Below are 18757 nucleotides of genomic sequence, written 5' to 3' on the forward strand. Positions count from 1 at the left end.
GTGAGCACTTTTATCTCCATGGCCATCCTGTGCATCTGAATTGGGGGTGAGTTAGGAGGTAGAGAGGGGCTGGAGAGGTAAGTAGAGGTCAGATGATGGAGGCTAGGTAAGAGTGGGTTTCACCTTACAGGTAGTGAGGAGTCATCAATGAGCGTTTAGTGAGGACATAAAGTATCCAGATTCTGGTTTTAAAAGGTCATTTGGCAGCTGGATTAGGTCTGGTGTTCATTTTCAGAACATTAGAAGACTCCTGATCATCAATTCATGCAGAGTGCCCCCTATGACAGGGTCACACCATGGGGAATTAACTTCAACTCAGTTCGATTCAATTTAATGAAATGCAAGAGATTTAACTCTGCAGCTGGACAGACTCAGGTCTGAACCCTGATTCTGCCACTTCTTGGCTGTGTAGCCTTGAATAAGTCACTGAACTTCTCTGAGCCTCATTTTGCATCTGTAGAATAAGGAGACCCCCCTGCAGAGTTGCTTTGGGACTTGGAGAAAAGGTGTGAAAAGCACCAGGAACAGAGAGCTACTCTTATAACTACTATTATTCTTCTTGTATCATTCTTACCATTTTCAGATGCCAGGTCTTTACTGAGCATCTACTAAGTGCCAGGCAGTACCCTAGCCATGGGAGACAGAGAAGTAGGACTCATAACCCCTAACTGGAAGGAGCTCACAGTGAAGGGAGTAGCAGCCACAGACAGCAGCCAGTTTCTAAGCAGGCAGAGGAACATAGAACAAGCCTCAGGGGATAGAGATGTAAATTATATCACTAGGGCGATCCAAGGAGGCTTCCTGGAGGAAGTGACCTGGGTATTTGTTTTAATATAGATTTCATTTATTTAAGTCTGGCAAGGCCAACAGATCAGGATGCTGTTGCCATTGAACAGATCGTTGGTTATACTCACAGATCCCAAGGAGAGAGGATATGCTATGCCAGCCAGGCACACGGAGAGAAGCACTGCGGTCAGTCCAGAGGCAGAGAGGGGAAAATGATGCGCAAGAGACTTTATTGTGCTTTCCATGGGAAAGAACAGGCAAACCATGGTAACCCAACATGGTTTTAGATGGCCACAAATGCTAGTTTGCATAATTTCGGCGGCCTTTGGTATATAGGGGCTGTCCCTTGTTGCCTGGTACCTGGCCCCAGGGTCGTTAGGGCAGATGGAGGTTGGCACAGGGCAGGAGAGCCCAGTAAAGAAGGTGGTTGTGGGTGCGGGTTCTGGATTGGTTGGTCTGCATTTGAAAAGCTAAAAGGTAAGTTGTTTCTTATCTTTGATATGCTGGGAATTGGTTAACCCTGAGGTGAGCCCCTCCAGTGTAAGCAAGGCCCCATTTATCTAAACATCAGAATACAGACAATAAAAGGCATGGTTAACACAGTACTGAAAATGGAGGGAAATGCCAGAAGGCACAATGGAACCCCAGAATGTCTCCCTCAAAGCCTTGGGGCTGCCTAAGGGAGTGGGTGGGTGGGGAGGCTATTGAGATGGGAAAGGACAGGAAGAGCATCTCCCACCTCAATCTTTAACTCAGCAGTCTGGCATGACTCAGGAAGTGTAGACCTATGTGAGGCTGGGGGTGGCCTCCAGGGGGGGCCTGGTGCCAGACGGGCCAGAACGGAACTTTGGGACAGACTGAGGACCAAGCTGGGTGGGGGATCTTCTGTAGCATAGGTAATAAAGCAAAAAGGGTGACAAAAGCTGGCTTCCACGCCTCACCTTCTGTCCCCTTGCCCCACATGGCTCCTGGGGTGAGTTCTTCAGTGTCCATGCCTGAATTTGGGTAGGGCCATGATGACACTTAGATGACAGAGCACTAGACCCCTGATTTCAGACCCCTCTCTGTTTACCAGTTACGGCACCTTGGGTGGGATACTCTCTGTACCTCGATTTCCTCATCTGTAAAATTGGGGGGCGGGGAATAACACCTACATCTCACGGGATGTTGCGAAGATTGAGACCATACAAGTGGTAGAGCCAGGACTCGCTCTGCGCCCACCTGACTCCAAAGTCAAGCCCCAGAAAGCATTCCCTGCTTGTCTGAATTCTTTTTCTTTTCACATTTCCTCAACTGCTGCTCCGGGTCTTTAACTGTGAGGTGGGACATTCAGCAGCAAGGAGACAGGAGGTGGTGAGGAGTCAGGGAGGTTGGGTATCCAATCCCGGCTCCAAGACCAGCTTCACGCTCAGAAGGGCCTCATACTTGCTTTTCTGCTCTGCCGTCCCTGCCGTAAAATTCTTAGTAATTTTAAAACAAGAGGCCTTCCATTTTCATTTTGAACCGGGACCCACAAATTATGTAGCTGGTCCTGCTTTGGTAACCTTGGTTCTGTTCCTTAACCTTTTAGAGCCTCAGGTTTCTACATCGGCAGAATGGGGCTAATTATTAACCACCTAAAAGGAGAAACTCGGGCCTGGGCTCAGACTCATGTGTGCATCCTGGCTCTCCCACTCGGTGCCCCGTACCATGGCCAGCCACTTCCTTCTCCACACGAGCAGGCAGCACTGGCGACATGCACACACGCTGGGGCTATTCTCACCTATCTCAGAGTTGTGGAGAGGATTTCTATCAGACAATAAATGCAAACCACTTAGCCCCGTGCCCCACGTGTAATAGGCCCATACACAATTTAACAGGGATTAAATGATGTGGCTTTCTTTCTCCAATTAAAAATAGTTACACACAGGCCCAATTTAAAAAGAAGCAAAGCCGCAAACTCTCTGAACTCAATTACAAATACAAGGAATCCTTTCTTCTCCTTCATCGCTGACCCCTTCCTGTTTACTATATTTTAGTTTCACAAAGTCAGAGCATTTTATTACATTTTAAATTCTTCCTAAAAAGAGAGATCTTAATTACCTACAAAGGAGAGCAAGGGAGGAGCAGCTCCGACACCTCCCCCCCCCCAATATCATAGCTTAAGCCTCAAGGCCTGGGTGCACCCTTCATGTCCTTCCCTTGGCTGGTTCTCCTCTGCCTCCAGGCCTCAACTCACACATGCCTTTGTCAAGGAGGCCTTCTGGGCCACACCTGGATGACCAGCACCCTGCTTCCACCCCCATCCCCTGTCCTCCCCTTACTGGAACATAACTTGTACAGCACCGTGCAGCGCCTGGCCCATAGGAGGTGCTCAGTAAAAAGTGAGTGATTAAGTGCATGGAAACCAGCTCCCCCAGCACACACATGCACTCCAATGCTGGCTGTCAGGGGCAAGGAAGGTGGACCCAGGGAACTTTTGCTGCTGTCCACGCAGGACAGCCCATCTAGCCCCCAGCCAGCTTCCAAACAACAGCTTGCCAGGCATTAAAATGGGAACAATTCAGGACATACCAAGTGTGCGCGCGCGTGTGTGTGTGTTTGCAAGTGTGTGCAGCCATACACCTGTGTGTGTTTGTGTGTCTGTGTGTATGTGTGCGCGTGCGTGCAAGGGTGTGCAACCACACACCCCAGCCTGAATCTGAGTGTCTGCGGCGAGTGTATGTGATGGTGAAACTGCACTTACCCATGGCTCCAATTCTGGAAAACCTCATGTTACCTCCCTCACTCTTGAGACATCCCAATAAATGCTTGCTGAAACAACTGGAAATCCACCCTCCGCTTAGATCTGCCCATGAAGCTCTCTGGTTCCATGACGGCAGAGGGTCTCTCATTTTGTCTCTGATCCACAAGGGTCTCATTGGCCTGAGAACGCCCTTACACCTGACCCTGGGGTGATCGCAGGGCCACGCACACAGGCAGACACTTAAAAACAAGCCTTATTCTGGGAGCGCCTGGCAAACTGCACATGGCTGCCGGTGACAGACTGAGGCTATGGTCAGCCCCCTTTCCCACCTGTCACTGTCAGCCAGCAGAGCTGACGCCATCAGCAAGGACCACAGGAGGATGGCTTGCCGAGGAGACCACACTGGAAAGATGATCCAAATCATTTCAGGTTGTGTGCCTGGTAAGGGCAAAGCCTTGCTGCCAGAACAATGTGACTCACTGGGGCCTACAGACCAGTTCAGTCCCCAAGGGGTGTCCCCAGGGTCTGCAATGAGGTCAGTAGGGAAATGGACAGTAAGCATTTAGAAACTTGGATTATCATGTGGCAGAGGGAGTTTATATGTGTTGGCTCTAACAAAAATAAGCATTTTGGTTTTTATTTTAAACCTCTTTTCTATTTATTTCATTTTCCCAGAAATTTGTTTCTATTATATTTTTACAAAATTATGGTCTATGACTGATTGAGGAAAAACTGGCCTGGCACCACAGAAGATTTAAGAAGCATGGTCCTAGGTAATACCCAGTCATCATGATAGCCTAAAACTTAACTTCCATAGGCTTTAAATCTAAAAGGCACTGCAACATTTTACCCTCCACACACAATGGGCCTCTTGCTTCTGAATTTTAGATGGCTCCCAAGACTGATGTCTCTCCACTCTAGTTTAAGGCTATCATCCCTTCTCACCTGGTCCAACCACTATGACAACTTCCTGTCTCACCTCTCTTTGGCCTTCTAATCTATACTGGTCACCACTGCCCAACTGTAATACACCCAGTTCCTCTTCAAGGGAGTCCTCCACAATTGCCCCAGCCCAGACCACATTCTTTCCTCCCCAATTCACGGGCTTTGCAATGAATATCATCTATGGGGGTAATCACACTGTGTCCCCTAATTATTGTCTGTAGATGGGAGCAGGGTTAGGGCTGACCTCAGGATAATCACTAGAAAAACTTCTATAGACCCTAATTGCTGGGCCCTACCTTGGGAAATTCCCAGTGGAAGGTTTTGAGGGCAAAGGCCTGGAATCTGTCATTTTAACTAACCCCCCAGTTGATCAGGATGCACAGACAGACTTGGAAGACACTACCCCAAACAATAGTGAGCACTGAACGGCCATCCCTTCTCCTACTGCATTCATGGTTCCTAGCAGCTAGAGCAGGATTAAGAAAGGATGTCTTCCCCCACTGCAGGGGGCCCAGGAGGGGACCTGTGTGCTGCCCAGAACCGGACCCAGCAGGGCAGGACTTCATACCAAGTGAATTCAGAACAAACTGTTTTCATTACCTTCTGTAGGCCAAAGCAGGGTTCCAGTCCCAGAAGAGTGACACGGAGGACCCGGGGCTCTGCGTGGAAAGAGAACCACTTCCCACTGCCTGCGTTAGATTATTGCTTCTGACCACAGCCTCCTCCCAGAAGTGGGGATTATGCCCAGGCCCCACTGATTTGGGGTTTAGTCATGTCACTGGCTTTGACCAATAGAATCAACCAGTCATTTATTTCTCAATTGTTTTTGTCTGACACTCTCTATCCCCCATCCCCAACGGAGGTTCCACAAGAGCAGGGTCTGTGTCTGTTTCGTTAGTTTTAAAATCACTGGTGCGGGACGCCTGGGTGGCTCAGTTGGTTAAGCAGCTGCCTTCGGCTCAGGTCATGATCCCAGCGTCCTGGGATCGAGTCCCGCATCGGGCTCCTTGCTCGGCGGCGAGCCTGCTTCTCTCTCTGCCTCTGCCTGCCACTCTGTCTGCCTGTGTGCTCTCTCTCTCTCTCTCTCTCTCTCTGATAAATAAATAAAATCTTTAAAAAAAAAAGTAAAATAAAATAAAATCACTGATGCATGGGTGCCGAGGTGGCTCAGAGGGTTAAGCCCCTGCCTTCGGCTCAGGTCATGATCTCAGCTCATGTTCTGGGATCAAGCCCCGCATCGGGCTCTCTTCTCAGCGGGGAGCCTGCTTCCCCCGCCCCCTCTCTGCCTGCCTCTCTGCCTACTTATGATTTCTCTCTCTGTCAAATAAATAAATAAAATCTTAAAAAAAATTAAAAAAAATCTCTGGTGCCTGGTGCAGTTTCTGGAATGTGGTAGGTTCACACTGATTATATGGGAAATGAACACCAAGGATGTCCTGAGAGGTGCCTGCCCATGTTCTGGGCCTCAGTGGATTCCCTTGGCCCTCCTGATCTGGTCAGACTTGCTCCTTGTTGAGTTCCTTGCAGGTTCTCTTGCTAGCTCTAGCCTCTCCCGACTGAGAATGCGGTTGCCACCTGCTGCTGTCAGGTTTGGCTTTGCTCTGGTGCTGCTCCTCCAAGGTCCTTGGATCCACACACAGTCTTTGGGCTCCGCTCTGCGCCTGTGCCTGGTGCAAGCCCTTGGATGCCATGGCCCCCCCATGCCGCTAGACCCCGCCCATTCACATGCTGTGAGGGGACCCATACTCTTCTGTGTGGCTCTCTGATACCCGTGTGAGTGCCTCAGTTCCTCAACAAGCCTCTGAGCTAGCTGGTGTCAGGCATCACCTCTTTAAAGTCCTGTGTTCCCCCTTCCTCTGGCTCCAAGCTCCGTGGGGCTGCTGGGGGAGTCACTGATGCTGCCATCATGGTGAACCATGTCGAGCTCAGAAACCAGGACTCCCATCCAAAGCTTGGCTGCCACTTTCTCCCCAACCCCCTTCTCTCCCTCTCCAAAGATCCTCCACTCCTCAGCTTCTCAGCTCCCAGACAGAAACACAGTAGGCAGAACTGATGCTGGGAAGGTGCAGAAACCAGGCAATTGAAGAGCCGCTTTTCTGAAAGATAATTCTCCCTGGGGGGAAATCATTAACTCCATCGACCAGGGTACTTTCTCTTGGATTGATAGAAACTCTTCTCTCTTATGTCTAATAAACATGAGCATTTTCCAAGCAATTTTCTTATCTCGGGACAAATGTATTATTGGTGCAAGACGGAGTAGCTATTCTTCAAGAATCTTTACCTTTATGGCTTTGAAAAGCATTTGCAAGGAAAGAGTGTGGTTTTTCATGCACACACTTCCCCTCTCTCTGTAAAGGTGTCCTACATATACTTTTTATTCTCCAGTAATACAGATCTCTTTAATCTACAGATCGGTTGTCCACGGTTGCAAAATTTTTCTTCATTTTTTAAATAAAAGGACTACGACTCTAGGTGATATTCCAGTCCTGCAGAACTTTGCATTTCTCTGAACGGCATTCTAAAATTGGAACCAAATTATCATCTCTTCAGAAGATATGGTACAAGTCGGCAGAGTCAGTCAAACACACAGGAAGCCTGAGAGAGCGTGTGGGTGAAGGTGGAGGAGGGTCGCTCACTCTGCAGGGGGCCACACAAGCCATCACCCATGATCGGGCTTGGCAGAATGCATGTCAGGCCAAGAAATGTCCACGTACCTTAGCCCAGGTGATAGACTCCTGAGAAAGTGACTCAAATTGCAAAGACTTTTGCAGAAAGACATTTACCAGTGCACAGAAAAAGAAAAATGGAGTCAAGCTAAAATCAATCATGCGGCTCCAGGCAAGCTCACGTGATCTTCCATGAGGGAATAGTATGCAGGCTGGCTGCTCTCACCCAGAGATGCAGGGTCTCGGGCCAGAGAAAGACACAGACACTGAGAGATGCATAGTGGCTTCTGGCCTACAGCAAATGCCTGCTCCTGAAACACAGCGAACCAGACAACCTACTTGTCTTACACTGTGACTGAGAATAAGGTCACATTTTCCTCTAAATACTGACCTCCTCTACCCACCAAGTTATCAGAATGAGCCCTCCTCAGAGTGTACTAGTGTCTAGAGGTCCCAGATAAGTTCCTCATACTGGTCTATGGTCTGATCGTGCACCTGCAGGCCCCCCAAGCCTCCCTGAATGTCCCATTCTGCTCACACTCACTTGCTCATGCCTGCTGCCCCCAAGCTCTACCTGACCAGTGGACACCAGCCTCCGGGCTCAGGGTACTACCTACAGATGCTTGAAGGTATCTCGGCCACAGGGCCAAGGCTGGCTGGGCCCCTGAGAGAGATGAGAAGAAAGGAGCAGAGGGGAGGCCAGGTGAACTCTGGTTGTTATGCTCACAGCCTTAAAGAATCTCTCTGGAAAGTTCTGTCTACTTCATCCACTGTCTGCCCTGGAAATATCACTTTTGTCATGAAAACAAGCAACAAAATCAACACTAGTTCATATCTCTGCTCAATTTTCTCCAAATCCTTTTGTGTGACTGAAATCCTTGTCTCCTGTCAGCCATAAAGCAAGAGATGCTGAGCAGAGCAGGGACTATAAACAGGTTCCTGAAAGGTGCAGCCTTTAAAGGTGCAAGATCCCCTGGGGATACTCCTCCCTGCTTCTCCCCGTTACTGCCTCCTTCCCCATAGCCCAGTGCACCTGACAAATCGTATTGACGCCTCAAATCTCAGCCTCATGACACCACCTTTGAGAAGACTTCCTGAAGCACTGGGCTCCCCTGCTCTCTACTTTCATTGCCCTGGGCCCCCTGGCCACTGCTCTGACTTCCCTGTATTGGAATGATCTATTCATGATCTGTTCACCTGCTTGCCCTCACCGCACCACACCAGCTTATGGTCTCCAAGGACTCATCAACCACTTGGTACAGAGTTGGCCCTGAGCAAAGTTCCCTGAGTTCAGTGGAAGCTTTGATAACTTCTCTGTTGTGCCAGGACCACAACTGGCCCTCGGCATGGTTAGACAGAGTCAGTGTTCCAAGCCCCTGTGATGGCATCCGAAGGGATATGATAGGCATGTTGTCAGTCTACCAAGTCCCATGAGAAGTGGTTGTGGGGAGAGGGGGACACGACTCTGTCCACTTCAGAGGTGAGGACAAGTGTGGCAAGGAGAGGGCGGCAGCCTGCCATGGCTCATGTGTATCGCTAGCACACCAGTGTCTGGACGGCAGGATGTGATGATATTGGTGTCTAGGCTGGCTAGGACTGTCCTCCCACTCAGTGACACAGACAGCAGGAAGAAATGGGTTCAGTGCTGGGAGCTGAGCTTCTCACATGTGTTATCAGTCCGCATGGCACCCACCTGAGGAGGACAGGTAACTGAGGCGAAGTTGTCAAAAGAACTCTCCAAGGTCACGCAGTCAGAAAATGGCACCCAAGGGCGGCCTGACTCCTAAACCCACTTTAGTGGCTTCTATTCCTTCTCTCCTGGCATCCCCCTCACAGGTACCGTGGAGCCATTCCTCATGCCCAGACCAATTCTACCTTGTGGTGACCCTCTGAGATAGGTACGAGAGTCCCATTTTGCAGCTGCCGCATCTGAAGGTTCACAGAGGTTAAATGGCTTGCCTTCAGGTCCCTGAGCCAAGATGGGGTAGAAGGTACATTTGAACTCGGCTCTTTCTGGCTTCAGAGCCACCCTTCTGAAGTCCAGCCCCTTGTGACTCCCTGCAAGGAGAAATTCTAGTAGGCTGCAAATATTTGAAAGAACGATCAGTGGAAGAGGCTGATTGTGTGTGGCTCTGGGACAGACCCGGGTCTACAGAGAGAGGGGACTGAGCATGGGTTCTGAGTCAGAAAACCCAACACATGCATGGTTCCCCCTCTCAGCATCTGTGTGTCCTCAGGGAAGCCCATATGCTTTGGGGTTCTTAAGGGGTCATCTAAGAAGGTCGAGAGAGGGCCTTGCTATTCTGAATGAAGGTGGGTCTCTGAGATGGGCTCATGTGACAAGAGTGCTACCTCCCCCATCTCCAACTCCACAAGTCACAGTCCTCTCTCAAGGCTGCCCTGATGTCCAATCACACATTTTCCTTACAACATCAAGGACAGGCTCTCACTATAAAGTATGTCTTGAAATAGCTTGCATTGATATCAAAAGGTGGCCAGTACTCTCCTTTGCTTTGAGCCACATTGTAGGTGAAGGAGCAGGAGCTCTGTGTCTGCAGACAGAGAGGACTGGGGTGGTTGTGGGTCCAGGAGGTAACTAGCTATGTGATGAGCATCTTAACTCCAATGCTCTCATCTGCCAAATGGGAAAATAATCAGCTTTTGGGGGATGGTGAGCAGTAAAGGAGCAAGTACAGGCATTACCATTAGACAGAGTTTGGCAAAGAGTAAATGCTTATACCCTGGTAACTGTTAATCTGACTGAGCTCTGTTTGGATGAGAGCAGTCTGCCTGCATCCCCCTCTCCCTTGGAGCTGAGATGATTGGCCCCAGAAACCTTCAAGGCCCATTTCCACTCATGCTCACATACAGCCCAGGTGGGCCAGTTGGAAACAGGCTCAAGCAGGCACACTTTTGTCTAGCATGTCTTTGAGCACATTAAGACATCACAGAATCAGGGGCACCTGGGTAGCTCAGTGGGTTAAAGCCTCTGCCTTTGGCTCAGGTCATGATCCCAGGGTCCTGGGATCGAGCCCCCCATCAGGCTCTCTGTACAGCAGGGAGCCTGCTTCCCCTTCTCTCTCTGTCTGCCTCTCTGCCTACTTCTGATCTCTGTCAAATAAATAAATTAAAAAAAAAAAAAAAGACGTCATGGAATCAGTAAACCAGCACCCTGTACAGAAACCATTTGTTGCAACTTAGTGATCGGCTGTGTCAGTGATGTCAAAACAGATTGTTATTCCTGGAGGAGTGCCCCTGAAGGCCCTCTGCCAGGAGCTCGGATGCTTGCCTGGCAGATCTGAGCAAACCCAGGAGCAGCTAGCCTGGGGTCACATGCCCGGAGTTAGTGGAATTTGGCTTCAGTGATGGCTTTTCCAATTATCTGGGGAGAAAGTACTCTATTGTGACTTTAAAAAAATCAGAATAAAGGGAACTAAAAAGAGCTGCTGTTCCTTGGGCCTCTGCACAGGTGGGTCATGAGCACAGCCTTCCCAGGCAGCCTTGTGTCTGGTCCTCAGAAGGCTTTATTTTGTTTCTATGTGGAGATGCTGAACTAGGCAGAAGTGACTTTCCCAAGGATGGAACATAGCTCAGAGCCCAGGAGGGCCCGAGGCCTGTGTGCCCAGCCCCCAGACGGTGCTCTTCCCACACACCCCACCCCACTGTCTCCCTCTGGTACAATCTAAAGCTCTAAAATCAAGAGCACTATGCTCAAACCACATAGTCTTACCCAACTGTACGAATTTCAGCGTGTGTGTGTGTGTGTGTGTGTGTGTGCGCGCGCACATGCATGTGTGTAAGCATTTATAGGATGGTACCTATTTTACTAATTTTAATCCTAACATTGTTTGCATGGTAACCTAGATTTTGTAAAGTACTTCCAAGCATAGGACCACTTTTGGCTTCCTTACCATCCTACAAAATGATTAGGCCAAGGGTTATGCTTCTCAATTTATTTATTTGACAGAGAGGAGAGAGCACAAGCAGGGGGAGCGGCAGGCAGAGGGAGAGGGAGAAGCCGACCCCTGCTATGCAGGGAGCCAGACACAGGATCATGACCTGAGCCGAAGGCAGGTGTTTAACCAACTGAGCCACCCAGGCACCCCTGGTTGCTTCTCTTCTGAATGGTCTCCCTTTTAGAGCTGGTTACATGCCCCTTTGGAAATTCCCAACCTGCTTGCTCTACCCTTCCTCCTGACACCTCAGTGTTCCCTGGGATAGGCTGATACAAACTCGAATTCTATCTCTGCCATTTATCAGGTGTGAGATACTGAACAAGTCACTCAAGCTGTTACCCTAAGTTTTCCCCATCTTTAAAATGGGCTAGAATTGCTTATCTCATAGGGCTATTCCTGTCCTCCATGCAGTGAACCTTATTTTCAACTCTCATATTCCTTTGCCTCCTTCTAAATTTGTCTATTTGGTGTTTCAGTCTTTGTAGGCTGTCCAGGATACTCCAGTAAATTACTTCCCACTAAGGTGTCAATGGATGATAATAGCTTCACACAGGTGTCAGCAAGCTTTCTCTGGAGAGGGCCAGAAAGTAAATATGGAGGCTTGGAGGGCCATCTGGTCTCTGTCGAAACTGCTCAGCTCTGTTGTTATAGTGCAAGAACAGCAATGAAAGAATATGTAAATGGAGGAGTGTGGCAATATGCCAATAAAACTTTATTTATGGGCACTAAAATTTACATTTCATGTGATTTTCATGTGGCCTAAAATATTATTCGTCTTTTGATTTTTTCCAACCATTTAAGATGCACAAATCATTTTTTAGCCCACAGAAGTACAAAAACAGGTGGTCAGCTAGATTTGGCTTGTGGGCTCTACTTTGCTGACCACTGGGTTCAGAGGAATTCGTACAAGAAGCATGTGCATTTTAAGGGGGGAATTATCCTTTAGAACAAAACATCTGGTAACCTAATGGTGGAATCTCAGACCCACAGGCAGTACAGTGAGGGACAGAACTGAGGGGAAGGAGCCATCCTTTCTCCTGTCATCCTGACAATGGCCTTGTGCATCGACTTGCACTAAGGGTAATGCCATTATGTGATCCTCAGATGGACACAGCTTGACCTGCGGGGCCTTGCCTGTCTAAGCAAATCTGGGTACCTTCAAAATCAATGCCTTCCTTCTTTTTTTTTTTTTCCTTTTAAAGATTTATTTACTCATTTATTTGAGAAAGAGACAGAGAGCATGCACAAGCAGGGGAGCAGCAGGCAGAAGGAGAGGGAGAAGCAGCAGGGTGCTGGACGTGGGGCTCGATTTAGGACCTGAGCTGAAGGCAGATGCTTACCTGACTGAGCCACCCAGGTGCCCATCAATGCCTTTCATATAGTAAAGCCTACTCCAGCTCTTCAGTGTACTTGCCCAATAACACATCTAATTTTGGAAGGGACAGGGTGAAGCCAGCTGAGCCCTGGGACCTGGAAATTTTTTCCTCTTGGCAGGGTGGTGGGCAAGTGGACAGCTGTCGAGGGGACAGGGACATCTACTTGATGAAGCTTAGCAGCAATCTTTTCTACCTCAGACATGCTTGGCTGCCAGCCTTGTCCCCTTGCCTGTGGCGTCTCAGGGGATTTGCCTGAAAAATCTAACTTCCCTTGTTGTCTAGCACTTCGAATTGGCTTTTGAATAAATACATGACTTTAGATACTCTTCCAGAAGTGCTCCAAGATTAATCATCCTTCATCCTTTTCACTAGTCTCCCTGCCCCAGTCTCTGTATCTTAGCCACCATCTGTGTGGTTGGCCAAGGGGTCCTTCTTCCCAAGAACCCCCTCACCACACAGGGTTGTGAAAGCGTCTGTGCTCCCCAGTGCCCTTGAGGTAGCACAGGAGGCCCTTCCTCTGTGACCTGGTCCCCATCAGCCCAACCAGACTTCTCTCCCATGTCCCAGCCACACCATGTTCTTTCCCACCTTCCTGACATCTGTTCCCTAGTCTGGAATAATCTTCTCTGTGCTCAAACTATTATCCTTCAATATTTGGCCCAGGCACATCTCCCCAGGGCCCCACCACCGTTAAGCGGCTCTCCTCCATGTCCCTAAGACCTCCTCCAGCAGAGCTTTCATGCATTGTCCGCATCTCCTTCCATACTACGAGCCCTCATAGGTCATGTCTGCCTGTGCACCCCCAGCTGTAAGCACACAGCAGGACTCGGGAAAGGGTGAGCGAATTCACTCAGCAACGACTCCCGCCATGTGGCATGTGTGTCAACTCCTGCTATCTCACAACGCAAATAACTAAGGGAGAATTAATCTCCCCCAGCAGCTTTCCTGCTGCTGTCCTTTGCACACAAAAGTCCTAGACACTCTAGGTGTTCAGTAAATATTTTCTGAGTGACCTTCTTGTTCAACGTGAAGGCCATGGACCAGCAGCATCCTGAGGCGCCCCAGACTGCTGATGTCAGATCTGTGTTTTACCCCAGTGTCCAGGCGCTACGGGGCCCATTCTGCCCTATTTGATACCACCCCTCCTCCCTGACCAAAGCCTCATTGTGGGATCCCGGAAACACTGAGACTGTCTGAGGCACCTGGAGAATTCTTCAAGCCCACGGAATAGGTGCTGGGAGAAGGGCCATTAACTGCGGTGGGCTTTTCCTCAGTGAGGAGGGGGGCAAGCAGAGATGGGGTCCCGTGGAGGCGGAGTCTGCAAACCCAATCTGACCTGGGGGCTCTGGATCCAGAACATCGACATGCCTGGTCAACAACATGTCTGGCAGAGAAATGGGGACGGGCCACTCCGGCAGTCGGCAGTGGCTCTCTCCAGAGTGAAACTGTTTCCATAAAGGGACATGAAATACTGAACTCCACGTCCCTACTGATGGAAGCAGATAACAGAACCGGAATCTGATGTGCAATAATAAAAGGGAAAATACACTGAGTCAGTGTTCTGAAAACAATGTTTTCAGCTTGCCACATAGGAAGAGATGGGCTATGGGATGATAAAGGACAATAAAAGAAGGCATAAAGAGGGGGTGTGTTTCTCAACATAACATAGAATATAACCAAACACACAAAACCCGTATCAGCAACCAAATTACAAATGATTTCTGTGGCCCCTAAAAGGAGAGATCCACTGGGTCAGCTCTCCCTGGATCAGTTGCCATCCTGCTGGCCTCTGGTGGCACTACACCCTCTCTGGGGCTCTGATCCCTGAACAGGTGCGGATTCTTCCCAAAGTCCCCAGCCCCTACATAGGCCCAGGCTCGAGCACATATAACTGCTTGGCGAGAGGGAAACAGATATCACGAAGACTACAGATATCTGGCAGAGGAGGCAGGGCACAGGCCAGCCTTGGCATGTAGCCTTACGGCAGGTTCACCTTTTTCCTGCTTTCCAATAGAATCTTCTATCATCATAGTAAGCTGCTAGAGGAATACCATGAATTGTCAAAGCTCAGGACAAAACACAGAGATTTCATTCTCCCTTCTACTCACAAAGGTCTAGAGGGTACTGTCTTCTCTGGGCAGCTGAGAATAGGAGTGACATTCCCTTGGGCAAAACTCCACAACCCCTGTGCTGTGAGTTGACCCCTACCACCTGCTCAAACTTGCAATTTCAGAATACAGCAGAGAGAATCGAACTCATATCGTTTCTGGGAAGACAAGGCCCAGCCATAGAAAAAGACGGAGAGTGGAAAATCCCAGCCCAAGGAGACAATGTCTTGGCTGAGGTCTGAAGGGGAGATGGCCACAGAGCCAGGGTCCGTGATGTCCTTGTGCACAGTTGAGTAAGGCCAGCAGCATGCTGGGAAAGCTGCAAACTCTTCCCCCCACACCCCTGCTCTGGAAGGGATTGCTGTGATGGGTAACAGGGCCATGCCCTGGGGCACCTCAGGAGTCTGGGAGCAGTCTGTCGTCAGCGTGGGAAGGCAGGGGAGGCTCCAGCTGTGAGCAGGGTCCCTTCTTCCTCCAGGACGGCTCCTGGGAGCCACTGAGGGCCGCAGGGGCTGATGGTGCTGACTGGGAGAGCTCCCCGGGGAAAGGACACTCTTGAGCATGATGGATTGCTCGCACTGCGCTGCAATCCCCTCCTGCCTGGAGGGAAATGACTAGGAACAGGTACAAGAATTTGAAGTGCCAAACTGTGTTTGCTTGGTGGCTCTTGTCGTTTGCGGGAAATCAGCTCAGGGAGGAGTCTCGGTTCCAGGCACATACCTGTCGACCCCTTACTCATGGCTGAGTCTTATGGGCTGGAACCGTGGCATCTCCTGACCCTGGCATTCAAATGATTGAACGCCAGCCCTCCCCTAACTCTGGCCTCTCCAGCCTTGCTCCTCGTTCCCCACGGTCCTGACCATCTCTGCAAACCAGACTGGCTTCCTTATACTCCTTCGTACAGTGTACGCTTCACCCTGCGCCCACTTCAAGAAGAGCCTGCCCTTCCCCCGAGGGATCTGACAACCTCTCTGGGGGAGGGGCGGCCTGCTTCATCTGTGCTTAGAAAGGAAAACCAGCAAAACGTGACACACTCCAGCTGGGAGAGGAGATTGGATGAGAGACACACACTAGGGGCCAGGGGTGGTTTACTTTTCTGTGGAGAAAGGCACACTTCAGGCTATGAGGCTGCAGCCCTGACCTGGGGTAGAAGAGAGGACAGGCCCCAAGATGGGTGAACTGGAGAGGAGGGCTGCTCACGGGCAGGAATAAAGTGGGTCCACTTACTGGAAGGAGAGGACCATTCTCTGGCTCTGGGGGCTGAGACAGAACTTGCAGGAAGGCAGTGTGAGCCCTGCTATGTGTATCAGAGAACCTGGATGACTTGCCTACGTCTGAGAGTCTGCTGGGATGAAGGTGGGGAGAGAGACCTAACGGCTTCCATAGGGCCCATGCTGGAGGGAGAGGCAGGGAGCAGAATCCCAGGTCAGCTTCTGCCGCCAAAGCCTGCCACACTAGGCAGGGAAAGCCCCATGGAGTAGGTGATTCTGATGTTACACGTGCTTGAATGGTGTGATCTGACACAGTGAACGGATACCGGGAGTTGCTGCTCCCCTTTCTCTTCCTTCCACAGAAAAGCACACTTTTCACCATTCATTCATCCATCCAGCTCCTGCCAACCACCCACATGGTGCCCGGCCCTGTGCTGGGCACTGGAGCCACAGCAGACAGGCACGACCTTCGCCTCCAGGAGCTCACTGTCAGGCCACAGATAGCACCATGTCCCAGAGGGTTAGGTGCCCCACACAGGCTGCACACACACAACTCCATGTCATTAACATGATTTTTTTTTGCTCACATTTAACAGGGAAGCGAGTACAAACTCCGTTAGGAAACTGCATTTAAATATAGGTACAAAAATGTAATCCCAACTCTGTAGGTGTCTCATTTATCAAAGACAAAACATTGGGATCTTTCTCCAGATATAGCTTAGTGTTTTACTTTCCTCACTGAAAAATCCCATTACGAGCATGTGCCCTGCTTAGAAGGCTTTTATATTCTTTCCAGGCTTTCTTTTCAAAAGCTAGACTTTCGCTGGCTTAGTCCTTATAAGTTAAAATAAAACAAGCTGAGTACTTCTTTCCTCTAACAGCTTTTCATTCAGGCATTTATTCATTCAAAGTCTATCTCTTGAGAACCAATCACTGGGGTCGGATATGTGCTAAGCCAGAGAAATTCAGCTGTGAACAAGAGAGACAGAGTCCTGCCCTCAGGTTCCATAGGGTTTAGAGAATTATACCAACCAGAGACCAGGCTCCCCAGGCTGGTGCCACATAGTTCCCCACTCAGGCTTGTTCCTTTTCCTCTGTCTCTTGCTTGATCCTGAATAGGCATTTCAAAGAGGGCTCTCTATTTTTTTCTTTATGTCTCATCTGTTTTATCTGTGACTCCTCCACTTTGTTCAAAGGCAAACATCTCTGGCTCTTTCCAGAGGTGAGTTTAATTATTGCCTCCCATTTTTCTAGTTGAAAGATTAAAGGCGATAACGTGGTTCAGGGGAGGGGCCCTTGGAGAACCACCTTCTGAGGAGAGTGACCCCAGGTGGGTCCTCAGGTGCCCTTGCTTTGTGCCCCCAGAACCAATGACTCACGGGCAGCCATTCCAAGTCTGATGGTGACCTGTGGTGGCATCCTGGCATCAGTCTGTCTGAGAGAAATTCAGATGCTGAACTTGGCTAATGACGCCCTCTTTAGTGCAGTTTAAGAATGAAATATACAGAGAGAAAGAAAAACGGGGAGACCATAACAGGGGCCTGAAGCTTCAAGACACATGAAGAAAAGACAGTAGACAAAGCCACAAAATGGAGACTCCATGAAACGCCCTAAGTTTTAAGTGGGCGGCAGTCACACAGGAAGCCGAAACAGCAAGGGCTGAGCCACCAAAACAGGGGCAGAGGTACCTCCAGCCTTCCTGCCTGACCACTGGGATATTCACCCCACTGTGAGAGCTATCATTATTCCATAAACCATCCAGTTCTCTGCAAGATCCCTCTGCGCAGCTGGCCTCATCTTCTTATTTCCCTTAGGTCAGTGCCACATCTCTGTCACCTTGGGGGGTCCCGAGCAACTGCTCTGTCTTTGCACACCAAAATACATATACCATGACAAAAATCCACCTCCCTCCAAGACCATAGCTTCTCCATTCCCAGAACCAGCATTTGAGAAACTCCTTCATCAAAGGCTGGGTTCAGAGACCCTAGCCTCTGCTTGTCACCTTTGGTGCTGGCCCAGAGAACAGGACAACCTGCCCCAGGTCCGGAGTGATGTTGCAAACCTGAGGCATACTAGCTAGACTCATTCCCTTAGATAAAGTGAAGAGGCTTGCTGGCACTTTCTCCTGAGCACTGAGCGATAATTACTATTGATTCCAAAGTGTCATGAGATTTTAGAAAGGGCGCACTGGACAAATGGGGCACGTGACCATGGACGAGTGCCCTCGGACGTTCTCGGCTGTAAAATGAGGGTAATACATCCCCTAGGAGTTGTAAGAATCAACAGCAGATTCTTGCAGCAGAGTGACCACACTTAAAGAAAGTCCTCTAGCTATACGTTGTGATAATAGGTCTAGTATCTTCCACACACCCAGCCAAGCTGCCCTCACTCAATGGGATAGACAAGAGAGGGCCCACCTTGCCAGCCAGGCTTGCAAACTGGCTTCACGTCCACCTGCACCAGCGTGTCCTGAGCAGCGGGTTTCTGTCCACAGTCATAGGCCGTCACCAAGATCTCATACTGGTGTTGCTTGTCGTAGCTCAGCTTCTCAGTATTTCTGATGTTGCCTGAGAACACAGGGGTATGCTTCAGATCAAGTCAACCACACTGCAGTTCTTTTACTTTTTACTTAACTTCAATTTATTTAACATCTACCGTATTACTCATTTTAGGGGAAGAATTTAGTGCAGCTCTGTAAAATTCCCTCTTTACTCATCTAACCTTCGTTAGAATGGAATAACCCCTTTCCTCACCTTCTTGTACAAACAAGGGTGAATAGGGGGCATGGCTTTTCACATGTGGCCTGCTTGTTGGCATCTGATTCCAGGAGCCGCTGGCTGGAGCCACCCAGCCGTGGGACCGGACTACTAGGGAATTCCAAGCACACAGCTGGAACCCAACTGGTGTGTTTGTTAGCCGTGTGTTGTCAGAAAACTCCCTCCTAAAGTGTGCCCGTGTCCCTGATGATGTAGGGCTGCAAGCCT

General features: G+C 49.6%; 1 protein-coding gene across 1 annotated transcript in view; it reads right to left on the bottom strand.

The window, feature by feature from the left end:
- CLSTN2 (calsyntenin 2) overlaps nucleotides 1-18757 on the bottom strand; it is a 600084-nt gene that overhangs the window by 117992 nt on the left and 463335 nt on the right. Inside the window, exon 5 of the mRNA XM_082740938.1 lies at nucleotides 18191-18340. Coding sequence (XP_082597064.1) covers nucleotides 18191-18340 — 150 coding nt within the window. The remainder of the gene's footprint in view (nucleotides 1-18190; nucleotides 18341-18757) is intronic.

Source organism: Mustela nivalis (assembly GCF_964662115.1).
Source record: "Mustela nivalis genome assembly, chromosome: 1".
Taxonomy (NCBI): Eukaryota; Metazoa; Chordata; class Mammalia; order Carnivora; family Mustelidae; genus Mustela; species Mustela nivalis.